The sequence below is a fragment of the Zalophus californianus genome, chromosome 3 (assembly GCF_009762305.2).
Source record: "Zalophus californianus isolate mZalCal1 chromosome 3, mZalCal1.pri.v2, whole genome shotgun sequence".
Lineage (NCBI taxonomy): Eukaryota > Metazoa > Chordata > Mammalia > Carnivora > Otariidae > Zalophus > Zalophus californianus.
The window spans coordinates 31,521,732-31,549,646 of record NC_045597.1 but is presented as its reverse complement, the minus strand read 5'-3'; the positions used below and the strand labels follow the sequence as shown (position 1 = coordinate 31,549,646).

At 38.9% G+C, this 27,915-nt stretch overlaps 1 protein-coding gene across 14 annotated transcripts in view; it reads left to right on the top strand.

Annotated features, from left to right (window-relative positions):
* Positions 1-27,915, top strand: part of LMO7 (LIM domain 7) — a 126,608-nt gene that overhangs the window by 81,437 nt on the left and 17,256 nt on the right. For 6 of the 14 annotated variants that reach the window (XM_027589222.2, XM_027589227.2, XM_027589221.2 and 3 more), the window contains 9 exons: positions 6,186-6,303; positions 8,384-8,526; positions 10,005-10,437; positions 12,145-12,453; positions 21,431-21,545; positions 22,606-22,767; positions 23,539-23,726; positions 24,680-24,740; positions 26,484-26,540. In XM_027589222.2, coding sequence (XP_027445023.1) covers positions 6,186-6,303; positions 8,384-8,526; positions 10,005-10,437; positions 12,145-12,453; positions 21,431-21,545; positions 22,606-22,767; positions 23,539-23,726; positions 24,680-24,740; positions 26,484-26,540 — 1,586 coding nt within the window. The remainder of the gene's footprint in view (positions 1-6,185; positions 6,304-8,383; positions 8,527-10,004; positions 10,438-12,144; positions 12,454-21,430; positions 21,546-22,605; positions 22,768-23,538; positions 23,727-24,679; positions 24,741-26,483; positions 26,541-27,915) is intronic. The other 8 variants (XM_027589228.2, XM_027589230.2, XM_027589226.2 and 5 more) reach the window with 4 other exon arrangements.

Genomic DNA, 27,915 nt, shown 5'->3' with positions numbered 1-27,915 from the left:
GAGTAATAGAGAGTTAAAAGCAAATGCTACCATACTTTTACTTTTTACTGCACACTGTAGAATCATTCATTCTTCGTGCAGAATAACCAGGTGGCTGCATCTTAATATTTACCATCAGACTTTCTCTGACTTTGTGAATCTAACTTCTAATAGTTTTTGAACAAGAAGAAAATTTAAGTATGTCAAATATTTTAATCTGCCTAAGCCTTAGTAACTAAGTATCTTCCCCCACTGGGATTTATGTCATCTCTAAGAATTTTTAGTTGTGATAGCATTGGATAATTTTTAAAGTGTAGAAACCTTGGAACTTAACTGAAATTATTATTTGAAGCAATATAACCATTCTAGGGGTCAAAATTTAACTGAGTCAAGGGCATCTAATTGCAAGTACTTCTCAGCCACTGATTTAAAAAATCAGACTACCAGCATGCTTTCAGTGTGCCGTGCGAAGGCACATGATTCCCTATCCAGCTCCTCAAGGGCTTAAAGCTTTCTCATTTGTGAGGGTGAATGAGGCACTTGTCAGCATGATGCTTAAGCATCTGCTCATCTCAGTTCATCACAGGAGAGCTATTTTAACGGATGAAAAATCTCTGCTGCTTTGAGCATTTTGAATGAAAACTTCCAGAACTTTCATCGCTAATAAGGCTTGATTATAGAAGCAGTTTGTTTTTCTTAAAGAGGATTTAAGTACATGGAGTACAGGTACTGGATGAGAATGTGAGCATGTACAGCTATTTCAGTGACTCCCCGTGTTTCTCCGTAGGAATGCCCTGTATGACTGGGCTAAGAAGAGAGAAGAGAAACCCAAATGCCAAGTTCAGAGAGCAAGGGATTTTTCTGGCTCTAGCTAGCAGCAGCAAATACCTTCTGCAGACTATTTCCAGATTGTTGCTTGCATGGTACACTGTTTGTTTTAAAGTTTGTCCCCCTTGCAGTGTAGTGCCAAGGTAACACAAATAAAGCAAGGTTATCTGTAAAATGAGACTGATGAATAATGCATGACTTGTCAGATAAAGGAAAGTAAAGCAAATACGTCTTCAGAAAACTAAAGTGTGTTTCATACCACTTGTCATCAAAACCTTTTATATGGGTTTTTTTTTCTGTGTTCTATCAGTTACCAATGGTTTTCTTAAACTGGTTTGCTGCAATGAAAACAAAAAATTGGATTGGGTATAGGCATTTCATCTAGAACTTATTTCCTGTTTCTAGACATGTTCGTATGACAGGAAACAAGTGATATTTCTTAATGATATTTCTTGGACATAATGTCCATTTTTAAACTTAAAATACTTACCTGGAAAATCTTTATTGCTTAACATCCTGTGATTGAAAAATGACTGCCTATAACATGAATGCTTTCCTTTTGGTTAAGGACCAGGTGAAAGAGAAATGCACATTACCTCTTAAAGACTTAGCTTGTTCATTTTGGGCTTGCTTTTTGTTGGCATTTAACATCTGTCACTCTGTTTATTTTTAATATGCTTTCTATGTGGCATTTTGTCACGCATGCTTTTGTGTTGCATGGATTTGTCTGTATGGTTCCATGACATTTGAAAATATGGTTATGATGCCTCTCGGCAGAAGCTGTGAATGAGAAAGTTGTTGTAAGGGTATGTAGTTACAATTTGTAATAGGACTAAGCCATTCAGTCTACTGCCAGGATCAACAGGAAATGAAAACTGATTGAAGGTGAAATTTTAATCAAAGACAACTAAGAGATGTATATTTCATGTATGGGTTATGGCCAAAAGATTCTGTAGAACTGTAAGGACACCTAAGACAACAAAAAGGAAGGGCAAATAAAGTGGATGTGAGTGTCTGGGGATTTTGTCCCTAGGGAACACTCAGCAATGTCCGCAGGCATCTCTGATTATTACACTGGATGGGTTGGGGATGGGGGTTTTCTACTAGCCATCTGGTCCTTTTATATCCTGGGATGCTGCTAAATTGTCCTGCAAGACACAGGACAGCCCCCTACAATAAATAAATAATTTTATATCCCCAAAATATCAATAGTGCTGCTATAGGGAAAACCTGATTTAGACTGTAAACCTATAAATGAAAAGTTTCTTATGTTACATTATCATCCTAGTTTGTAGTCACTCTAAAGCCTATTATCCAGGTTTTAGTACTGATTATGCTTCAGAGAATTCCTATAGCACCTAATAGAAATATACTAAAAAAATGCATAAATAAGTATATCCCTATCTTCCTTTGAAAGTTCGGGACTCCAGGAACCCCAGAATTAGTATCATGGAATTTCTACCTGCTGTTTAACGCAATCAGTGATTTTATATTTAGGACATTTTCTACATGTTGGTCCTTTCTGATCCCTTACTTCTTAGATGTTACTTCTTAGACTATCTCTAGTCTGTGAGGTAGACAGGTAGGTATTAGATGCATTATAGATACATGAAGAAAGAGACACAGATATTGCAGCATTCCCAAGGACATACAGCTAGTGAGTGGTAGAACCGGACGCGTGCATCTTTTAATGATCTAATCCAGGTAGACCAGTTGGCAGTGTGGCTGGCACACAGTAAGCCCTCAGGAGTTTAGTGTTATGCTGGTGATTCTGATAAGGAAGGAAAGAATTCTTCATGATCTGGCTGAAAGACTTCTGTACTCAGAAAGTTCTAGATTTTATCAGTGTGGCCTGGGGTGACCTTGCTAATCTGAAGCTGTTTTGGGAGTTCGTTTCCAAGAAATTCCATGCAGTCATGTTTTCCTTCATAAGAATAGTTGGTGTAAAGCACTGATAGTTATTAAAATACAATCGGTATAACCTTCCGCCTTTTCTTATAACAACGCTTTCCTTGCTTAGAAGATGAGGACCTGAGGCGCAGAGAAGCTAAGTGATGTTAGGTTGGGGCGCAGATCAGTGGCATGGCCACCCCAGTGCTCGGTTCAGCCTGCATGGAATGTGCTCAGGCTTTCTTTAGGTAACTGTACACCCTCGGGAACATAGGGAACTCCCGTTCCCGCCTGAAACAAGGATTAGTCTGCTCTGGACAGTGCTGGGCTCCCTTGGTTCACAGGTAGGAGGGTCCCTCCTACTGGGTGCCAGCCTCTGTGCTCTTTTTTAGGGAGTCTGTTAAAGTCTGAGCGCAAAAAAAGTCTTATTCTTTGAAGTTATAGCTTAATTTATATTTTCAAATTCACATAAATCAGGTTCATATATAGTCATACCTAGTTAGGTATATATTTTTAGCGATCCAGTGTATAATTTGATATATATTCCATGTGTAATTCCTTAATACTCTTTAATAAATCTTACAAAGCTTTCCTTATAAAACTTTGGGGAGGAATCCTGATTTATTATACACACACAAGATGAGACATTTCAAATTTATTTTGCTTGATTAAGTATGATAAAACATACTTCATTCTTGCCATGGGTGTTAAATGCATGTATCCTGTGTGCTTTGTTATGTGTTAATGTGTTTTTCTCCAAACAACATGCGGACTTGTGAGGGAGATAAGCTAAGCGCGTGCGCACACACGCACATACGCACACGCGTGCGCGCGCGTGCGCACACACACACACACACACGTACACTGTAATGCTGAATGTAAAGCCAGGAGAAAGGTATAACTAAAGCAGTAGAGGAGTGGAGAGAAAGGCCAGACCACTTTTGGCATGGAAGTGGTAGGAATTATTATCAAAGTGGTAGAATATTCTCTAGATTAACACATTTATTAGCACCTACCGTGGGCTGGGCACTCTTCTAGGCATAGGTGATATAGGAGCAGACAGAAAAAAAATCCCTGCCTTGTAATCTTGCAGGATGAGGCAGGTGAAGTGTACATAAACATTTCAAATGACAATAAATGCTATGGGGAGAAATGCTATGGGGAGAAAGGTGAGGGATAATGTGGCCAAGGGAGAGGTGCATTTACTCCTTTGTGTAGGGTGGTCAGGGTGGGAAACACTGAGGTAATGTTCAAGTGGATGACTGGAAGTGAGAGAGAAGCCATATGGTTGGTTGAAGAGCCAGTAGAAGAGCAGGAGGTTGGGCACAAGCAAGGAAACCAGTCGGCTGGAGCAGTGTGAGTGAAGGGGGGACCATGATGGGAGATGAACAGAGAGAGGTGGGCAGGATCCAGGTAATGTCCTACATCTTGGAAGAACCTGCTTTTAATTCGTGTGAAATGGAAAGAAACTGATGGGGGAAGTGTACAGGGATGTTACTATCTGAGTGTAATTTTGGGAAGATCCCTCTGGCCATGGTATTGAGCATGCACTATTGGGTAAGAAAGGGTAGAAGCAGGAAGACTGCTTATTGTAACAGTCCAGGTGGGAGATATGATGGCTTGGATCAGGGTGGTAATGGTGGAGGTGGTGAGAAGTGGTTGTGTCCTAGTTATAATTAGACAGTAGACTGGCAGGATTTACTGATGGGACCAGTCATGGTGTATAAGAGAAAAAGAGGCATCTGGGATAACTCCAAGTTTTTTGGCCTGTAATCTGGAGGATGGAGTTGAATTTCATTGATGAGTACATTGTGGGTGAGTAATCATGTTTTTGGTCTATGACAAGTCAAGTTTGAGTAGTCTGTTAGACTTTGAAGTGGAGAATGAATAGAAAGTTACACACACCCAATGCGGTGTTTAGTGTATCAGGGATCCTGAGGAATGACTGGCATTTAAAAAGGCATATATACTGACGAAGGGCTTTCTTGTTGGAACAGTTGAAGACAAGACTCACTGGATCTGGAGGCTGGGTGATAATTTAAGCTACTTTAAAAGTCTAGGTAAGAGTTGGCTGTGTTCTGATCTAGGGTGTTGGCAAAAGAAGTGGAAAGAAAAAGACACTGAATAAGAGGACTTGATAACTAATTGAAAGTAGGGAGAAGGGAGAGGCAAAGGTGAAAAATGGTTCTTAGGTTTCAAATGTGGATGATTGGAAGCAGGTTACACCATTAACAGCCACAAGCAGAAAAGCAGGTTTGGGGACAAGATTGAGTTTGGCTACATCAACAATAACCATGTGTTTAGTGAGTTATAGTTTACAAAATCCTTCCTAGATATTATTTCAATTGGTCTTTTTACAACTGAGGTGCTTAGGGGATATCCATGCAGATATTTATTCAACAAGTAATTGGAATTGAGTCAAGGGAAGGCCTGGCCTCGGAGTTGTGTGGATTGGGAGTCATTTGCATAGAAACTAATTGAATTCCTGAACTAGCTAAGGGCAAGCATGTTACAAAAGAAATGTGGTGATAGCAAACTCTCGTCGGGAGGGCGAAGTTTAGGCCCAAGAAGGAGATGTAGAGTTACTTAAATAACTTACTTAAATAAAATTAGAGTCCATTCAAATGAAATAAAATCCAAAGTGCATTATGAAACTTCTATAGGAGAGCACATTTTGCATACCCCACCTTCAAAAGCTCTTTTTCATTCCTACCTGCTCTCCAGTATTCATACTGGGCTACCCCATTCTCACTACCCTCTTCTCCAGTGCAACTGACCATCCCTTCTATGTGCCTCGTTTCTAACACCTCACTATGCTCATTGGTTCTACTCTAGATTGAGCTCTCTGAGAGCTAATCCTCAGTACATAGTCGTAACAGGGTCACACATTGGGAGACATGCAATCTGCCTTAATAAAACAGAGGACTGTAAAGGTCATTCCATTATAACTAGCTGCTAGAAACTACCTATGGTGCTTTGAGAATAAGTCTAGTGCAGTGGTAGGGTGGATTTTAGAGAATCCCAGAGAAGAAGTAACACGTTTATTTATGGTAATGAACCTGAGGAGAAAATATCAGGTAATCATTAAATTATTTAATAAGTGCCCAGAAAAGGCAGCCAAACCTTAAAAGATTATCTTTGGGGGAGATAGAAAAATATAGACGATTCTAGTAAATATTTCTCTCTAAAGTAATCCTTTTATGCATGGACCACTCCAAATATGAACATTGGATTATTTTTTCAGGCTCATGCAGGGTTCACTTAACCATTTTGTGAAAGAATTCACGCTTGAGTTGAGTGCGAGGCTCTTGTTTCTGCGTTTTGGAAAAACACCATTTATCTCTGTAGTGTTATTTCTGTGATAATATCACGAAAACGTCTAGGTAGTACAGCAGAAATTTAGATGGAATTTCCAAACGAACAACCTTCCAGTTTAACCCTAAATCCGGTCATGTGACCCTTGGTTACCATGGGTATTTTGGTTGTAGGAGTAAGTCCATGAGTGATGTCAGCGTGGAGGATGTTCAGAACTTGCGTCAGCTGCGTTATGAGGAGATGCAGAAAATAAAATCACAACTAAAAGAACAAGACCAGAAATGGCAAGATGTGAGTACTTTTTATGTTGGGAGATGGGAAGACTGGGAGAGTATTTTTATTTGACTCTTCCTTGCTTCTCTTAAAAGAAGATCACGATACTTGAGATGATTTTCCTTGCTACAGAATTCAGTCCTACAGAAAGTGTGATCGGCTTCCTTTGAAAAGACTCGTACACCTTTTTGGCCTATCACTGTTGCCTATTTTAAAGGCCTCTGTGAAAAATATAACAGGATATTTATTTTCTAATATTATCTGACTTCTCAAAAATGTGAATCTGCTTCCTTACAGCACGGTTAATTTGTTCCCTTGCTTTGGTTGGTTGAATTTGGGGTATGACTGTTATTGAAGCTTGTGAAGGGAAAAGACTTAGCTCAAAGTTTAGAGGAGCTGGGGGTCCTGAACAGTCTTGGGATTAGCAGGAAGAGATGAAGGGGGTTCTCAGAGTTAACAGAGATTTGGGGAGAAATAAGAAATATAACTAGGAGTAATATTTTGGCTGGAGAAGTCATTGTCTGATACGAATCAAAATGAGATGTTTTCATAGAGCTGACTTATATCCAGATGTTTATATGGACACAGACTTACTATTTAGCTTTGTCCCTGCGGGGGAAAAAAAGCTTGACCTTTTTTTGAAAGGGGCAATTGTTACAAACCAAAAGAGTGTCTCGGAATACAATAGATAAATTATACAGAGTGAACCCAAAGGATTTTGAGGGTAACTTTATAGGAAGAGTAGAGTGTTAGAATGAACAAAAGGGCCAGGGGTAGTAAATCTTCATTTTCAAAGAGATTAAAGCCTATGAGATGAAGAAGAACCTTCTGCCTTGGCTGCATTTCTCAATTCCAGTGTCTCTTTTGGTTGGGAACTCGATTTAATGATCGAGAAACAGTAATTCAGTGTCACTTTGCCTGGATACATGGGGACAGTTTGGGTGTGAAAAGAAGTATTGAGGGGTTATCCGTTAATGCAGATGAGAATTCATGCTGATTACCCTGTAGGACTAAATGCACACTGCTTTTATCCTTTTTGGAAGTGGTTCATACTGACTTCAGGCTGTTTTTAAATAGGAATGGCCCTGTCAGCTCTTAAGGGTATAAACCAAACTAGTTTAGTCTGAGATTTTGGATGTGCTTCTCTTTGGACTAGAATGCCACTAGCAGTTCTTAGCATGGCATTTCTCTATTTTGGAGACCTAGAAAAGTCTGTACCATCCAGAATGTCTTAAACCCTTGAGTGTCACAACCAGCTTAGGCTGCTAGGGCTAATTTAAAAGCAAAATCAGGTTGATTGTCCTGGGGTCTCCCAGCTAGGTTAGACTTCTATTCCTGGGAATATGGGAAACAGGTCCACTTTTCCTATGGCATCTTCCTTATTGCCCTGTTGTTGGGTGGAGTTTACCTGCTTTAAAATCATATCCTCAAGCCTGACCTCCCCAGGAAAGCCTTTTCAAACTCTGCCCTCCCCTGCCTGAGGTAGAATTGACCACTCTCTCTGCTTCAGACCCCCGCCATCCTGTGCTGTCCAGTCACACGCATTGCTGAACTTTTATTTACAAGTCCCTCTCCCTTCCAGACTAAGGGTTCCTTGAGGGAACCCACATCTTACGCATCTGCATGTTTGTGGTCCTCTGCCTCAAATTAGGGATCCAGCTCAGTGTATGTTAAATTAAAGACAGAGTGTGCACTTATGCCTCACCATTCCAATCCTGTCTCTGTTCCAGTTGTACTAGTGAAATACATTTCACACAACAGCCAGATTATTGGAGTAAGATGAAAATGAATTTGAAACAGTTCCGGATCCTTCTGACCTGGAACCCAATTACAGGCATTTAGCAGGCTTTGTGAAATGGGCAGGGAGGCAGAAAAACAGTAATGGGGTCTATCTTACTAGGTCAGGTTTTTTAGACAGACACATGAGATAAAGGTTGGTACAGAAACGCCAGCTATAAAAAGCAAAATTAGGCCACCTTGGCATCGAGTTGGAGTGAATAGTTTCAGCGATGTAATGGGATACCCTGGCGCTCTCACTGTTAGAGAGGGTGTGTAGAAATTCAGGTATGCCTGTGCTGATGTGATTTTCTTCTGTCAGGATCTTGCAAAATGGAAAGATCGTCGAAAAAGCTACACTTCAGATCTGCAGAAGAAAAAGGAAGAGAGGGAAGAAATTGAAAAGCAGGCACTTGAGAAATCCGAGAGAAGCTCTAAGCCATTTAAGGAAATGCTACAGGACAGGTAATAAAGCTGAGTGCATCTCACGGTTGGAGTTACCAGTGTTAGAAATCCATATTTTATGTAAGGGTAGGATACCAATATTAAACCATAAGCAAATAGGTGTGAAACGGTCAGGATTTTGCTCTGCAATGAGAAAGCAAAGTATTCCTGTAATAAAGAGTGACTTGGATTAACAAAAGAAATGGGTGCTTAATATAGGTGGGCATTCTTTCTTGATTTTTACGTTGTATATTCAAGTGCAGTATTGGGTGGTGTTGGCCATCTTTGGTGCAGAAAATAAACTACCTTTTCTACTTTTAAAATGAATTTAGGAATAGAATGGCCAAATAAACCCAGCTCCCACTCATCTAAATTGTGTAAAATAACAAGTTCCTTTTCATGTTTTAGTGGTGCAATTAAAATTCTATTTTAAAGGAAGACAATATAAGCATAAACATAAGGGGTTTATTTTTGGCATTGCAACAGAACAGGATAAAGGTCCAATTTAAAAGTTCCTGTAGAGCAGTTACTGTGAGAAACCTTGGAATATTTATAGGTCGGGGGAAGGCAAATATGCTCTAAGGATAATGTCAAAAAGGAAATGTGCTGTCAGGTAAAGTTAAACAAAGCTCCTTTGTGCCCTAGAAGCAAATGGTAAACACAGTTTCATTCACTTAAGAGGTATTCCCTACTAAATGGTAGTGATGAGGATGTGTCATGAACTTTTCTATAAATATGAATGGTGTCTTTAATCTGTAGTAATTGTCCATGCAAGTTCTATCAAGCTATATGAAATCATACACTAACTTGACCTTAACTGAAGTCTGAGTTTTTTGTGGTCTTTTGTTTTTACTAAATTATTTTAAATTGCATACAGGAAAAAATACAACCCTGTAAGGGAATCCACATCTTTGGAAGATTCAAATTGGTTGTCAGACAATCAGTTATATTTTAAGTGCACTAATTTTGGAAGATTGATAAACTTGTAGGTAAAACTTCATGAATGTTCCCTTAGTAAAATATCCTCATTTTCTTTCTTTCTTTTTTTTTTTTTAAAGATTTTATTTATTTGACAGAGAGAGACACAGCGAGAGAGGGCACACAGGCAGGGGGAGTGGGAGAGGGAGAAACAGGCTTCCCACCAAGCAGGACCCTGGGTTCATGATCTGAGCCAAAGGCAGACGCTTAACGGCTGAGCCACCCAGGCACCCCTCATCATTTTCTTATTAACATCTCTTTACAATTAAAAAAATCCCTCTGAAATATTTGAGAGCCTCTTTAAAAACAAGAATCAAGTTCCTACAATCTTTTAGTGTGGCACTAAAAAAAAATTACATGTATTTATACTCCTGTTAATACCGTGTTGGTTATTGGGTGAAGTCAGTAGCCTTTTTTATTCTTAGTCCCGTTTTATGTTACTGCGCAAGTAACCTCTGTCTCTCCACCTCGGTGTGTCACATGTGTAACTTGGTGGTTATGGTGTGCTTCTTCCTGCTAAGGGAATCCCGAAATCAAATGTCCACAGTTTCCTCGAGGAGGAGGTTGCATTCTTCTGATGATGTATTGAATGAAGAGATGCTTTCCCCTACACCGACCATGTCAGAAGCAAGTTACCAGAGCGAGAGAGTGGAAGAGAAGGCTACAGCATATTCTACAGAAATTCCTAAACAAGATTCCACGACTTTTGCAAAAAGAGAGGCCGCTGTGGCCGCTAACATTCAGCTTCCTTCTAAAAGCCCCATGGAAGAACAACTCCCAGACTCTTTGTCTTCTCAGCATTCACTGACTACACAAACAGAGTTGACTCGAGTTTCAGCCTCTCTCCCCAGAAGTTTCCAGAAAACTGATACAGCCAGGTTAACATCTGTGGTCACACCGAGACCTTTTGGCTGTCAAGCGAGGGGAATCTCATCACTCCCAAGATCCTACACGGTAAAAAATGTGTTCCCAGTTCATTTAGTCTGTTCTCAAGAGCAAAATGTTGGGGAATTTGGGTAGAAGTTTGAGTTACCTCTACTTGATGTAGAAAATATGCATAACTTACGTATAGGGCCATTTTGTTTCAGCTGATTAGTTTCAATACACATTTAATGCTTAAAATGTAACAACTCTGTGGAACTGATTAAACTTTAAATTCAATCAAAGTAAGGCCTGATACCTTTTAAAGAATGAATAAGCTGCTTTCTAAGGCAGAACATTTTTTAGTGTTGTATTTTCTCAAATGTAGCTTTTGTGAAGTGTTAGGCTGAACCATATGAAGATGCTAGTAGTTGTTTTTGACCTACACAATAGCAATTTTGCGTGGTTTAACCTAAATATTTTCAGACGCCTTATGTACAGCTTTCTATTTTTCTCTGATTACCTGCTTTATTAGAACTTGATATGCTTGAATGTGGTTATTAAAATGTATCTCATGGTTCTATTTATACTGGGGTTTTTAAGAATATAGAACATGGAATCATTTGCCCTGAGAATGAAGCAGTATTGCATAGCTGAAAGTGGGTGTATTAATTTTAACTACGTAAGAGGAAGCAGTATAGTGTTAAGATCAATGCTCAGATTTCTTTTACCTCTGCCAGTATAGTATCCTAAAATCTAAGAAAAAACTTGAAAAGATTTTCAAGGTAAGGAAAACCTGCCTAAACTAGCCAGGAAAGTCCTTATCGTTATAGTAAATAAAATAGAGATATATTTGGCAGCATAAAAACAATCAAATGTGTATGACTCATTAGTAACAGTCAAAAGACCACTTACAGACTCAGAAAAATATTAGTAAAATGAGTTTTAGATATAGGGTTAATATAACTAGGATTTAACATGTTCCTACAAATTGGTAAGAAGACAGGCAAGCAGTAGAATAATGGATATAGAAATGAGTAGCCAGTTTCAGGGAGAGCTCAAATGTTGGATAACATAAACACATCGAAGCATGTTCAACTTCATGAGAGGAAGAATGAGGTGTACAGCTTTTTACACATCAGACTGACAAAGATTTAAAACATTGAAAATGTCTAGTGTTGGCAAGGATGCAGAGAAGTAGCCATTCTTCTATATTCCATTAGGAGTACACTGCTACAATTTTTTTCGAGAAGATAAATAGATATAAAGTTTGTATATTACATTTTTTATAATTTCATATTATAAAATATCCTTTGGTCCAGCGAGTTTTCTTTTGGGAATCTATAAAAATAGATTATATTCATATTTATATAAAAATATAAAAATAAATATTCCAATTATAAAAATATGTGGGTACTTGTTGCAGTGTTTTTGGAAGTTACAGAAAACTCAAAACAACACTGAATGCATATCAAGTGCATAAATTGTAGCTATCCCTACAATGGACCATTCAGCAATTAAAAAGACTAGTCTAGAGATCTGTCTGATGACCTATCGGGGTGATGTAAATGAGCAAAGCAAGTTTCAACAGTGTGTCTATAATATCAACACTTTGTAAAAAACAAGTCCTCCTCCCACTACAAATGTGCCTGTCTGTTAGCATGAAAGAATGTGCTCCGAGCTTTTAGGCATAGTTGCTGTGGGAGGTATGTTACTTCTATAGTTTTAAAGTATTTAATGTATATGTTTTTTAAACAGCAATCTAATGACACCAACCTTAAAATGGCGTTTCCTTTTTAGATGGATGATGCTTGGAAGTATAACGGAGATGTAGAAGATGCTAAGAGAATGCAGAACAGTTTGGTGAGCACCTCTGTGCCGAAACCTGACATAAGCTTGCTTGTTTCCAGCAAGTCCAGTGAGAGAGAGCAAGCAGTGGTGGGAGAAGGTGTGAGGGGGCTGCAGTCTCCTACACCCTCCTTCTCATCACTTTCCCAGGACCAGGCTGCCACTTCTCAAGCCACACTGTCTTCAACATCTGGCCCCGATTTAACATCTGAGTTTGGAGAAGGGGGAAGCTCACCGCAGACAGAGGTCTCGAGATCACAGGTGATTTTGGGAGGCTGCCTGTCACCCACTGCTCAGAAACATGAGTATTGAAATCTGGAAGCCATGCTTCTAACCTCTAGGCATTATTATCTGGGCTGATAATGTGGAAAACGATATTGCAGTTTATTTTTAGCACATCTTGGAAGAAGTAGGCCTCTTCCACCTTTGCGTTTATAGATCCAGATAACCCTTGTGATGTTGTGTGTATATCGAGGCTTTTTGGACCTATCTCTTTAGGGCTTGGCTGTTATTTTCTCTCTACTCTTCAATTCAGCAACAGTTGCCTTATACTTCTAGTGGTCAGCAGTCCCTGGTTCAGATGTAGGGGTCACTTGGGAGGTTACAGATTTAGGTCTAACAGGTAATTGGGTAATAAAAGCCCCTTCTCAGGGAAATTAACTGACCACGAGGGGAAATCGGTACACGTGCTAGATGCTGGCCTCTAGGGACATGGCATTTCTTTCCCTGTAATATTAACCTTCTTGTGACTTTTTTTTAAAGATCTGTTTATTTATTTGAGAGAGAGATTGAGCGTGTGAGCGAGCAAGTGGGGGAGGGCCAGAGAGAGGGGGAGAGAATCTTTGAAGCGAACTTCCCACTGAGCGGGGAGCCCTACACAGGGATGGATCCCACCCCCCATGAGATCATGACCTGAGCCGAAACCAAAAGTTAAACGCTTAACCGACTGAGCCACACAGGCACCCCAGTCTTCTCGTGACTTTTAATACTAATTTAGAAAGTCTACAATTTTGTGCCTTTACTTGTATCTTAATGGGAATATTGAGGCTTTGTTATATGACAGGCATGTTCCTTAATGTTTGGAGTCTAAACAAATAGACTATCAGATGAAGAATGGGGGGCATTTGTAGTTTTTCCTACTTAAAATCACCATAGATAGCTTTTAGGAGAATTGCTAGGTGATGAATGTAGTATGTTTTATATGTAAGCTAAAAGTCATTGGTTGTCTAGAGTACAGAAAGCTTTTCTTAAAAAAAACAAAACAAAACAAAAACAACCTTTGTCAAGCAGTTTGATAGCTGTATGAACTCCTTAGCATGAAGGCGCTTCTGTGCTTCTCTGGCTTAGTCAGACATTCTCTGCTGCCTTATCAGGGTATGTGTGTATTCCAAGGCACGGCACCAAGTATATAACTGGGCCTAAATTATATTAATGAAAGAACTATGTGCACTAAGTTGATATGGCATATTTACCACAGAAAAGCTTTACAAGTTTAAGGTTTTTTTTTTTTAAGAATTTATTTATTTGACAGAGACACAGTGAGAGAGGGAACACAAGCAAGGGGAGTGGGAGAGGGAGAAGCAGGCTTCCCGCTCAGCGGGAGCCCGAAGCAGGGCCCGATCCCAGAATCCGGGGATCATGACCCGAGCTGAAGGCAGATGCTTAATGACTGAGCCACCCAGGCGCCCCCCCCTTTTTTTCTGATTATGAAGTACTTTGTGCTTGAGAAAATTTGGGAATGCAGGAAAGTGATATGATAAAAACGATTGGTAGACCCGTCTTTCAGAGATAATCTTTGTTAACATGGAGGTATATTTCTTTGTTATTCCCATGCATATTGACAAACATATATCTAAAAATAATCTCTTCAGCTTGCTAAAAATCCTTAGCTATCATTTTTTTAACTTCATTTTTAAAGAATTGGAAATCTATAATTAACATCCTAAATTTCAGTGGATGAGAACAGTAGCCTATGGTATACTTGGAGAACCTAAGGTACCAGTGGATGAATAATAAAAACAGAAGCAAGGTGTCTTTTGTTTTATGGACGTGCGTGTTTGCCTTCATGTTTTCATATAGCAAACCTGACAAAACAGCCTTATTAAAGTATTGTGCACTAGGTGGTAGAACGCCCTCAGCGTGGCAGCTGACTATTCGCATCCAGGGATTAAGACAAAGAGGCTAAGTGTGGTGTTGGATGTGTTCCAGGTTATTGCAGTTCAGGAGAACCTGAATTAACATGGCATGGTTTCAGGTTTCATCATTAATGGATTCATGCCCCTTTGTCTCCAAACTTGAAATGGTATCCTACCAAGCAAAATTAGGCTTTGCCAAGTTGAGTGGTTGGAATTCTTGCGCATATATATAGATCACACGGTGACTCGCCCATCTCAGAGGTGCTCGGTGTATCCACTCCTACACTGTGGACAGTGCTATTGCTCAGGTAGCATCACCTGCTCTTGTCACCGAGAAGGAGCTTTCTGCCTCGGGCATGGTGCCGTGAACATACAAGATAGCCTGGGACGAATAAGTCAAGGGTGTTTGTAATGCTCTTCCAAGCGTTTGTCCAAACTCTATAATTCTAGGTGTTCAGAGAATAGAAGAATAAAAAATAGTGTGTCGATGAACATCTAGATGTTTTGGTAGCTTTGTAAGTGTTCTTCGGGTCTTCCTTCTCCTTCTTACCTCACGCTTACGCCAGTAACATCCTTTCATTTCTTCCTCCAGAATCTCCCTCTCTCTGCTTCCACTAGCCTAATTCTCAGGCCCTTTCCCCATCAGTGCGAACGTTTTGTAAATCTTCACCTGTATCTCTGCGTTCTCTGCAAGGCTGGTGTTAGATTGACTTGCATGATGCCAGGCTGCACTTGGTAATTTCTCTGCTCCAGAGCCTCTAGTGGCACTCTGTGGTCTGTTCAGTGAAGTTCAAAGCACTCAGGGGAGCACTCTGTCTCCTCAACACTGGTCCCGAGCTCCCTTTGTAGTGCTGTAACGGCTGCTTCCTGAGCACTTGCCATGTGCCGACAGGCTACTTGGGTGATTTCTGAGTCCTCAGGGACCATGTATCCCTGTTTTGCTATTGTGGAAATTGAAGCATGAGCAGTCACGTGACTTGTCCAAGGCCATACAGGGTCCTGAGTGGTGGAGTCAGGACTTGTAACCAGGCACTCTGAACTCAAGGTCGCCTGCACCACAGAAGAATTGGAATTCTGTGACCGAGCCACACAACACTGCTTGCTTTTTCTTAAACACAGTGTACACTTTCTTCAACACATCATAGATACTTGTTCTTATTGTTCCCAGATTCGAAAATGCTCATTTCGCCCATATTTGCCTTGTGAAGTCATCCTGTTCTCTCAAAGCCCAGGAGGGTCACTTCCTTCATGAATCAAGACCTCTTCTTCCCCTAGTTGGAACTGAACTTTTCACCTTTGGTGAAAGTTTCATTTGCTGGATTCTTCCTCATTCCAAATGTTCATCATTTCTCCTTCACTGGTATTCTTTGTACCCTCTGCAGCCTTTACACGTAGTTGGCACTTATGTCTTTACTGACTTGAATTGCATTCAAGGCCTTGATCACCAAACTGAAGTATGAGCTTGATCCAGTAGGTAATTTAGGTCCTCATAGGCTCTTTTAATGTGGGAGTGTTAAGATTAAGGCATATTTTATGAGTCTAAGCACTGTGCTGTTACATAGAATTATTTTAAGGAACCGAAGTCGGGGGGGCAGAAACTGGTTAGGAGCCTCTTACAGAATTGTGGTCATGAGGTGGTTCATGCCATTAAGAAGAGAAAGAACTTAATATAACCTCATTTAAAATCTGCCCACAGAAATTTCTTTCCCATCTCCAGTGTCCAGGTGGGGTTTCATTTCTTCCCATTCCCTTTTCTGCCCTACTTCTCTTGTGATACTGTTTCTTTTCCTCCCACTTTTTCTGATCCAGCCTGCCAGGGCAATCGTGACGGTGACCCCGAGGCAAGGGGAGAGTGTGACCCCATAGCTCTTCATCTTCCTCCATCTGCCTCACAGTTGTGGCTTTGATTATTTTCCCCCTGATTGGTCTCATTGACAAGGTTTTGTTTGCTTTTCTGTCTTGTCAGAGCCCTCTTCTCTCAAACTCCATCCAAATCCCCATTTCAGAACCTCTGCCCCAGATTTTTTAAAGTGCTACCCAGAAGCCAGATGATACAGATGGAAGGAAGGAAGATTTTTACATGTTTACTTCCCGATCACCAAGCCTGCAACGGGGCCCCGTTTGAACAGCAGCACCCAGGGATAATGCTGTCCCAGCTTCCTCCCACACACTTCTCTAGACCCTACTCCCCGGGAGGGCAGGAAACAGGCATGTCCCGATCACTGTTAGCACAGTACCTGGATCTGAAAGTATTCGTTGAATGCTGCGTTCTCTTGGCTTTAGAGCTAGGTATGTGAGCATTAAATAGGACTTTGTTTAGCTGACCTGGAAACTGCTTAACCAGCAAATATATCATATGTAACATTGTTTCCATGCATAAGAGAAAGTAATTATGGGGCACGGACCTTGGCAACTCTTTAAGTGTTTCACTTAATCTTACCAATAAGCTTTCAAAGTAGGTGGTATTATCCCCACATTTAGGAATGAAATACTTGGTGATTTGGAAGTTACATAACTTGCCCTGGGCTGGTTAAGCACTTAGGCCACAACTGTAATTTCTCTGACCCTAATTTTTTGGAAATATGACAACCTCCCAGTTTGAGAACTGCCTTATGTGTAGTTAAGTCTCCAAATGTTGACTTAACTTTGCTGTATCTCTAGAATTTTAGAGCCAACAGGGACTGAAATATCTTCTGTTGCATAAAGATAAAATCATTCTTAAGATTGTTTCTGAGGAAAGCTATATAGTTTTTGAAACTTACCAGCATTGGATCAGAAACGTGGGTTTTCTGAAATGTAGTTTGAAATTTACCCAATAGGCAGTAAGGAGCTACCAGCAATTTTAAAACGGGGTGCAGTAATGATAATTGGCACGTTCCGTGACTACCAGTCTGGCAGCCGTGTAGGAGATGGAGGGAAAGAAGGGCGGGGGCAGGATCACCAATTAGGAGGTGGCCCCAATAGTTTGGACCATGGTCTCCCCTCGAAATTAACATGGTAACCTGAAGAGTAACAAAAGGATGGGAGTAAAAGTAACAAAAGGCTAGATTGATGGCTGGAGGACTTGAGATCGCTTTATTAAATGCATGGGTGCTGCGGGGGTGGGGTGGGAGGAAGAGGCCCCGGTGTTGCTCACTTGGGCATCTGGTCAGATAGTGATGTAACTGACCAATACTTGAGAAGCAAGAGGTGGAAAAGAGTAGGTTTGGGAGGAAGATCCTGAATTTAATTTTGGATATATTGGGCTGGGTCAATAACTGAAGACACAGCAGGGAAGGTTATTCAGGAAAGCTCATAGTCAAAAAGACAGAGACTGGCTCAGGAACGACAAAAAAGTGAGGATGGGAGAGCAAGCAGAGGACCGCATTCATGAAACTGTGAGGTGGTGGGACAGACGGAGGAAAAGATGGGAGAACATGGCTAGTGGGAGACACAGAAGACAGTTCCTGAAAGCAAGAAGAGTTGGTGTGGTGCCTGGTGGGAGGAGGACTGAAGATGGATTTGGTAGGAAAGAGATAAACTTGAAATGGGTTAAGTGATGGACTGAAAATACCACCTGCCTCTTGGAATGGAGAAGTGGATGAAGTAGGTAGAGATGTGCCTTTCCTGAAGGAGAGTGGCTCCAGGGCCAGAGCAGCACGGTGAGGGGGCCACTCACTTAGGTTCTAACCCCACCCGCACCCTGAAAAAACGATGCAGAAGAATCATGTGTACAAAAATCAAAGTTGATCTATTTCCTCTGTTACTTACGACTGTAGAGCCCAAATCTGTGTTTTGTGTTTTGTTTAATTTTATCAACTTCAGTAGGCTTCCCTTAACACATTTATCTAATTGAAAAAGTTTGGGGAAAATCGCTTTCTGACCTGTTAGTATGTAAGACTGGCCCTGTTTTTCATCAATTCTCATCTTTGGTGATTGGAAAGTCTAAATTCATCAGATGTCCTAAAATTAAATCTTGTCATTGCTACTCTAGATAGATCATCATGTTTTTGCTAAAAAGCTCATCTTTCAGTGTGTACTTCCGTATAAATCGGATCTAATTTGAGGGAAATTATTTTTAAATGGTGATATGTTGATAACCACACTTTATCTTTTCTGGCATAGACAACTGGAACCACTTTATCAGTCATCAAGAATCTAGATTTCCCTTAAGAACTTGGATTTCTGGTTCTATCCAGTTCAAGCAGCAATTCCCCCATCATCGTCTTCTGAGGCACAGATCCTTTGTGGAATACCCACGTGGCATGTATCTTGCAGAGATAAATAAGGAAGTAGAAATCCTAACTGAAATCACTGTTGAACAGTTTGTGCTTGACTATAATTATAGATATGTTCCCCTGCAAGGAGTCTATGGGCTGATCTAATTCAAGGACCTAGGATTCCAGAGAGATGCCTGAGGGACTGCCATCATGGGCAGGCCACGCCATTGAAATTATAGCTTGTAATTGAAATTATAGCTATTCATTCTAATCCCTTCTATGTATTGGTTTGGGAGGGAGATGGTCTACATAAGATTTTCATTTGAAAAGAGGGTTTTGCAAAACAAAAAACTTGCAAATCCATGTCATTATGAGAGAGAAGACCCTGCCAGACTCTGAGACATGCCTGAGGTCACCTGGTTATTGATAGAAAAGGACCTGTAATCGCTCCTGTGGTTCTTTTCTCCTTTGCCTGTCTACAGTCCTAAGGACCCCCACACCTACAGTCTGCCAGGCTTAGCCACAGTGAGGCTGCCCGCTGTTAACTGTTTCAGAGAGGTGGTTATCTGCCCTTCTATGTAATACGGTCAAGTAGAGGTTTATTTCCAAGGTAAGAATATCCTTCTGTGAGACAATTCTTCTGGTCTAATAAAGCTGTGAGACTCTTTCATCTAGAGCGCAAGCTCATTCTCTTTTATCCTATATTTGGTAGAAAAGGATAATGTTTGCTTGCTCTCTCCCACAAAGTATTCTTTATGTAGTTTGAGACTATTTATTAAAACTCCATCCTGTCTTTTATTCTTCAAGATAAAAAACATCAGTTAGTGTCTTGCATATCTAACCTATCATTTTTCCTCCCCCCCTTGTATAGCAGTGGATTCTGTGCTTTACTTGGCTTTAAGTCGATTTTCTTTCTTTTTTTTTTTTTTTTTGGAGGGTAAGTGTAGCGAAGATGACCACTTATCTTCATTGAGTCATGTCTAATTTAAGTGTATGGTAGTTTCGGTTAAAGAGAAGAACTAACCACTAATTTTTTCTATTCATAGCAGAGTTTTATTCTGGAGATTGGTGTTCGTCAGGCTGATTATTAACATGTTTTCACTGCCTGCATCGGGGTTCCTGTATTTAAACTGCTTTACAAGCTTTCTGATGAAAACTTTTCTATATTATTAGCTACAGATTTTTATTAAAATAATTCCATACTCAACTCTGGAAGAGTCAGTAATTATTTTTCGAGAGCAAGGACCATGCCTAATCCATCTTTATTTCCCAAGTACTAAGCCCCGTGTCTTATACAGAATAGATGCACAATAAGTGTATGTTGACCAGATGAATAAGTGAATGTTGTTATAGCAATTCTGTGTCCACAGAATGTAGTAACTTCTTGGTTCGGTGCCTTCCTTGCCTTCCTTCTAATTCTTATGTAATATCACTTTTTCGTAGAATAGAGTCACTTGGGTTTAAAACTTGTTTGAGAGGTGGAAAAACTTTGGCATAAAGCTTTATGAATTGCCCAGTTAGCCCTAGGTTCAGTTTTAACTGCCACATTGAACTGGAGAATTTGTAGGTCTTTTTTTCCTGGAAAATAAAGTGGCTTTAGGGAGAACTTCTCCTTTTTAAACAGTAAGTCTAAGTTCTTAATATTTTAAATCAAAGACTGAAACTAGGCTGGGAATTTCAAGTTAAGATTCATGTCTGCTCTTTACCCAAAACAAAACATATAAATTATGAAAGGCAATTGAAATTTTCACAGACGTCGTGTATTTTACAACTTAAAACATTTGTTTTGGAAAATGGCTGCAAGTTTGTGAAACTGAGCATTTGTTGCTGTGTAGTATAGTGACGGAGTTGGAAATAGAGGTCTGCCTGTTGTCCGGGAGGCTGTTGTTCTGGGGTTTGTTGTGGCTGATGTAACTTCGAGGAAGTTGTGACTTGTTGCTTCAGTGTCTCAGTAGGGACCCTCTTGGCATCTGACCCTGGTTCCTCAGAGATGACATAGCTCAGCATTTTGCAGCTTGTCTGGCAGCTCTGCCCTCACCCCTCGATCTTCATGTGGCAATGGGGCAAACAGTCGCCTTGCCAAAACTTCAGGTGCCCATTAGGGGATGGTCCCAGTCCTAGTTGAGCTCTACACGTAGCTGAGTCATGTGTTGATGAACCCCTCGAAATTATTCAGCTAAATATGTTAAATGTTGGAGATACCTTTTTAACAAGTACGATGGCATTTTAAAAACCATTTAAATATTTTTTTTGCATTTCTAAAAATGCTATTGTATTGAAATATATGATATGTAACATTGTATAAATTTAAGGTGTACAATATGTTAATTTGACACATTTATATATTGCAATATGATTGCCATTGTAGTGATAATTAGCACCTCAATCACCTTATATAATTATCCTTTCTTTTTAGTGGTTGGAATAATTAAGTTATAGTCTCTTAGCAAGTTGGATTATAATACTGTGTTGTGTATGTTCACTGTACTGTGCATTAGATCTCTAGGGCTTATTTACTAATAGCAAGTTTGTACCACTAAACACACACAACATGCCTTCTCACTCCTTTCCTGGGTAATAACAAATGGTCTATAAATTAAACCCAATTGTGTAGTGGGCAAATGCCCAAGCTTTATTAATGCCCAGCTGATTTAAAATATGAATATGAAGAAAAACATCTGTTGATGTGAAGGTTTCCCTTGTTTTAGCAGAAAAATAATAAACTCACTGATACGTATATAAATGAAGGTTTTACCAAACCCAAGTTAAAAAGATTGATGCTTCTGGTTTATCATGAAATAATTCAAGTGTACCTTGCATATAGCCTCCCTTCTTTCACGGATAGACTTTCCTCCATGTGGGTGCCAGGGACACCTGATCCCACCGTTTCGTGTTTGTTTTCAGGATCAGTTCAGTGATATGAGAATCAGCATAAACCAGACTCCTGGGAGCGGTCTTGACTTTGGGTTTACAGTAAAATGGGCTTTTTCTGGGATCTTCGTTGCATCAGTCGAAGCAGGTAAATCATAGATTTGGCTCTACTCAACTTTCTTCCCCTTGTTATCCTATGCTGTTCAAAAAACCCTCCAGAAATTAGTTTATGTGATATAGGAGGAGAAAAACACATGTGAAAAATGTAGCAGTAAAGTGAGGAGATGCATCCTTTTCCCTGAGACTAATACCGTTTCTTCTCCTTGCCTAATTAATTTTAGTTTTGTAGAATCTTAATATTGTGACCTTTACAGAATTCATTTGTCAAAATTTTTCACTTAATATTTGAAATGATTCCGTGCAACACTTAACTGAAAATTTTGAAAGAACTGCCCATGACTGGCCATGGTTGTGGTGGATATATATATGCTGTATAATAAATTGGTGTTTTCTGAGCATCCTAATATATCTATAGCCCATGGAGTCCTCAGGATGCTTCTGGACTTGTACAAAAGGAGTGCCCCTCCCCCACCCAGGGTTCTACCAAGTCAGTCACAGGAACCCTGAGCAAAATATTACCACAGAGGCTAAAATTAAGCTACTGTAATTAAGAGGAGTTCTTCATTTACATATTTTAGCTATATAAAATTGCATGCTAACTCTAGTCATTGTTTTTGAAAATTCAAAGACTATTTAATTAGATAATGGTAAGTGCTAATTGTAAGCGGTTTTAAATATCCTTGCTTTTTTTTTAATCCATTCCAGAGTACATTTGGTTTTGGAAGCTCAATTAAAGTACAATATATTTCACATCTTTAACTTAAAAATAATTCAAAATTTTCTTTTTTCTTAGGAAGGTAATAAAGAAATTTTATTGAGCAGATGAGCTTATTCCTCCTTTACATGTTAATAAAGATACATACTATAGAATAAAAAATGCTTTTGGTGCTTTGTATGTTGTAGGTACTCAAATATTTGATAACTTTAAAAAAATTCCTGATTCTGGTCTACCTGAAAAATCTAAGAATGGTTAGTTGGGATTAAAAAGTCATTTTTTTTCTCTCAGTAAGCAATGACTAGCAGGATGTGGATTTTTTTTGTTAGGAATTTTTTGTTATTGGTTCTATAATTTATTTTGCTTTATACAGGTAGCCCAGCAGAATTTTCTCAGCTACAGGTAGATGATGAAATTATTGCTATTAACAACACCAAGTTTTCATATAAGGACACAAAAGAGTGGGAGGCAACCATGGCTAATGCTAAAGAAACTGGAAACCTAGTAATGGATATCAGGCGCTATGGAAAGTCTGGTGAGTTGGTTTTACCACTGTCTGCCTTTCTCAATGGGGAACTGGTCTTTGGCAAATGGTTATAACAGCTTGCTTCAATAACTTTTTTCTCATTTTTTAAAATTTTTTTGACTTCGAGGTATTTTGTGGTTATGCTGAGACAAATCTTGAACAATCCTTCCTTGACTATTCTGTCTGAAAACTTTTCACTAGCAAATTTACTGAGTTCTACATTATTGATTGATTGATTGAGATGCTATACTGACTCTGAATGCAGGTATTAACTGAAAGCTATTGTAATTGCATCTGCATTTGGGAGTCTCATAATAATTTTGAGTATTAAGAATTACACTATGATTTTACTTTCTCAATAGCACCATAACTAACTGCTGGTGTAAGAGAGAACATGGTGGGTCATATTCCTTTTCATGCTCAAGGAACTTGCAATGTAATTCTACTATTTTGTTTCTTAGTTGTTGAGGTTGGATGGGGAATGGCATTAAGCTTCCCCCTCCCTGCCAAATTATGATCTCAAAATACGATATTCAGTTCCGGCTTATAGAAAGTGTCAGCGAATTTGCTAGTCTTTTCCTTATTAATATGATCTAACCCTTGTGTTTTCGGAAGATGATCTGTTGGTCAAAACACCTGCACTCTTTACTTCTTTCCCACACTACCTGATTTGTTTGTATGTTTTTGTATGTACATTTTGTGTATGTGCATTCAGTAACTTTGTTCTTTCCACTTCACCATTTACGTGTACTCATTTCTTGATCATCATGTGCCAATCAGACTGGGCCAAAGACCAAACCTCCCTGCCATTTACACGGCATAAAACCCTCAATCTCACCAGTATGGCTACCAAAATTATAGGTTCACCCGAAACAAAGTGGATTGATACAACTTCTGGAATTTACAACTCAGACAAATCTTCAAATCTGTCAATAACAACTGATTTCTCAGAAAGCCTCCAGCATTCTGTAAGTATTTTGAGAAGTGGGAGTATTTGTGTAGAGCAAAGCGTCTGTAGGAAGTGTGTGTGTGTGGGGGAAAGAATTTGAACAATTTTGATGCTACTTGAAAAACATTTAGTTGAATAAGGTAATTTATAGTAATGGGAGTAAAATGTATTTTTGACAGTCCTAAAGCAGTACTCATTGATAGAGTAATAGTTATATAATGGTAAAAGCAAAAGATCCCGTAGTGGTGTTCTATAGGTGTTTCCTGCTGATCTTCATCATTATACCCATTTCTTAAATCTTTGTGGATGTGAAGTAGTAATGACGTAAAATTATGCACTGTTAAGTTTTCTATGCTTTCTTTGGCCTTTAGGGGTAAATTGCACACAATTACTATATCTTAAAACCTCATGAAGCATTTTTAGTTCTTGTGTAGATGAATTTGATGGGTGGACTTAGATGTGTGGTTAAGAGATACTCAATTACGTTGATTAAAAATAATTACAATGTAGAAATTTTTCTAAGTATCAAAGCAATAGTTAAATTTAAAATTTCAAATGTTTACATTGACTCCCTAGATATAGTTGTTGTTATCCTAAGATATTCTTTTATCTAATAAGGAGATCCTGCTACATTGTGTAAGAAAAGCTTAACTGCTGAAGAATCCTCTATGCTTGTGTTGCTTACCCATAAGTATAAGCTAAGTGAACTTAATTATTTGGCACATCATGTTTCTTGGAAAATTAATGACTGATTGAACTTAAAGTCATCCATGCTTATAGATAGGTGGTCATTAATCCTTTCACAAATATTAAAAAAATTTAAAAACTTTTCTATGTAAAAAACTATAAGAAATACATTAATATCCTGTAAAACTCATCTTGTTAAGATATTCTCTCTACTGGGAAATGCATTATTAAAACCCAAAGTCCAATTGGAAAGAATGTTGTTAACTGGCATTTTATCCTTTCCAGAATACTGAATCCAAGGAAATGAATGGAATTCGTGATGAAAGTACTACTTTTGAATCAAAAGGTAAACATCACCATTATAACTAGGTTTATAATATAGAAGTCACAGCATTCAAGTTCTGCTATTATGAAAATTAATATCAGTGAGTCAAAGAAAAACTGATCTCACTGCAAGTTGAAACTAAGAGGTTAGCATGCAGATCCAGTTGCAGACAGGTGGAAGGGCATTCAGTTCCAGGGTTCTGGAATAGTTCAGGAACTACAAACAAAGGTTGGCAGAGTGTCCAGGAGCTTTGAGTGACTGTGTGTCTAAGTCAAATAAGAAAGACTGGTTTTCCTGAGGCCATTAGCCTTCTTGCTCTGGTATGTTGGCAGAGGGAAATAGTTAAATCTGAAACGATGAATGAGGTTTCCTTTCTCCCTTTATTGTGAAAGGGACAAGTTTGTAGGCAGCTAATATTAATAGAGAAATGGCAATAATAGTCGTTAGCCAGAGGACCCATTTGTAATGAAAAAGCAGGTGTCGTATCTAGGGAGATCTCATATGGTGGAGTTATCACTCTCTTCCTTCTGTCTGTCCATAAATCATTGTTGCCACATGCTATATGCTACTCCTTAGGCATATAAAATAAATAAGAAAGATCTGGTCCACATAGGCAGGGAAAAAGACCCAAAGAAGACAGAACGCCTGCTATCATGAAACTAGACTCCCACCAGCTAGGTTTTCACAGCAGTTTGACGGCTTTGTATCTGCCTTTGCCAGTTCATAATACATTAGGTCAAAGCCAAACCAAGTTTATAAATTCCCCTTGATTGATGATTTTTTTTGGTATTTAATTTCTGATAGTTAGAAGTGACTGCATGATGTAATGTATGGTGATTAACATAACATAATAAAAAAAAAGTGACTGCATCTTAACTGATACTGCATTCTTTATCAAAGGAGTTTTTAAAACAAACCTGACTTATTTTTGATTCACGATGTTAAATCCAAGACATCCAGGTCCCATTCTGCCAGTAACTCAGTTAAAGCAAACTGCTAAGACACCAAACTCGTCATTAGTGACTACGACTATATGCACGCCTGTCATGTGAGGGTTTTCTTTAGACAAGCACCAACTAGTATGAAGTAATAATTGCATTTACATATTATGAATAAACTTAAGTATAAGAATCATTTGCCGTAACCTTGCAACACATCTGTAGAAGTCAGAATGTTTCTTTTCTTTTCTATTTTTTTTTTAATCAGAGCGAACTCCATTTGCTTAAAGTTAGTGGCTATAAGATGTTAAACCAAGGCCAAATACTTTAAATAGAAGAATATTTTAATTTGGACATTTGTTTTTATTTTATCTTTCTCTGGGTATTAATTTATCTTCTTCCTCCCCACTATTTCTCAGTTCACTTTTTACTTAGCACTGCAAAAACTCTTAGTTACAAATACTTTTCCCTGGACTTCTAGCTTTTGGATTGATTAACCTAAGCAAAACATTTCAGTTTCCATTTCCCTAAGGCTGTGTGATCTAGCACGGAAGTATTTTGGCTTCTATGAAACTATGATGCTATCTGTTAGAATTTATTAATAAAATAATTAGTTCCATTACTAATTTGGATGTGGTATAGATTACTAAAATGTGTGTCTTTGTACATTTAAATAATCCATATCCTCTATGGCTATCAGTTTTGTCATTTTACAACTAATGCTACAGTTTAGAAAGGTGTGTCAAATACCATTTAGTTTTCCAGTGGTAAGAGATTAAGATGAATGACATGGTATTGACATTTTTTTTTTTTATTTTCCAACTAGCATCTGAACCTATTTCTTTGAAAAACTTAAAAAGGCGATCACAATTTTTTGAACAAGGTAAACTACCAAGATGACGATTCATGCCCTTTCATGGAATTGTTCCCAATCTCCACTCTGTCCTCATAGTCTTTGGTGCTGGGCACTAAGCCTTTTCACTTTGGCTGCCATTGTGACCAAGCAACATAACCCATTTCCATTCTTTTCCTAGGGTCATCAGGCTTTTCTTACAGTTCATGGGTCTACCTCTGTGGTAATGGGTCTTTGTGTGTCTTGTGTATACCTCTGAATTTTTTTTTCTAATTAAAAAAAAAAAAAAGGTTGAGATGCTGTTTAAACACACACTTCTTTCCACTGGGTGGTGACAGTAAGAAATGAGGAACTTCACTTACGCCTTACTGCTTCCTACCAATTGCATACTATTAGATTACACCAACACCCAATTGTTGAACTTTTGAAAACTCTAACTTTTGGTAATGGAAAATGCTCTTACTAAAGAGCAGAGTTGTTTATTGCTATTGGAATGATGGCTTTGGCGTGTTAATAGGACCCCCCTGTTAACGCTGAAGTAAACTAAATGTAAATTTCGGTTGCACTTCTGAACACGTGCATTTTGAACCTCCCCGTGTTGGTGTAGTTGGGTCCCTCTGCCTTCTATGCTGTGCATGTGGCATTTCTTCTCCCTCCCACATCTGCCTAATGCCCTGTCTCATGAATGCAGTCGGAGCTTGTGCTATCAAGAACTTAAAAGTAATATCCAACATTTGAGATGCGATGGCACAGAGAGGAGTGTGCTGTTGGTGTCTAAATGTTATTGTTTCTTACTTTTAAGATGATTAAAAACCTTTACACACTTGCCTTATACATAGATTTTTTTTTTTTTTTAAATCTACTGGTCTTTCTTTGGTGAATTAAGGTTTCTTTTTGACCATAAATAGGAGTAGCTCACCACTGTGCATGTACAAGGTCTATTTGTGTCAGTATCCTTAGTGTTTTTTGTATTTTTGTTAAATTCCTGTTTTTCTATGGTAATTTAATTGAAACAGTATGATACTCCTAGCTCAAACAGGCTACATAAGACAATTCCCTCTTTCTCTGGTCTGATTTTCACTCACTTTTCTTCAACAGGCTGTTTTAGGGAAGGATATTTTCCTAAGTCTCAAAGCAGTTTTCTATTAAAAAAAATGTTTAAGTGAGTAATTTATTTGACAGCTGAGGTTTCAGGAAAATTAAAAAATATTGTACGATAGTGCCTTTCATGAAATGTACTTACTTATTATTCTTGTACAACATACAGACACATATTCATGTAGCATCCCCTGAGAATAAAAAGAAGACTATTAGGCCCATAAGTTTACACATGAAGTTTGAATATTTGTGCTTCCCTTTCAGAGGAATGGAAAGGATTTCTTGAACATGTCTTTGTGGTGTCTTA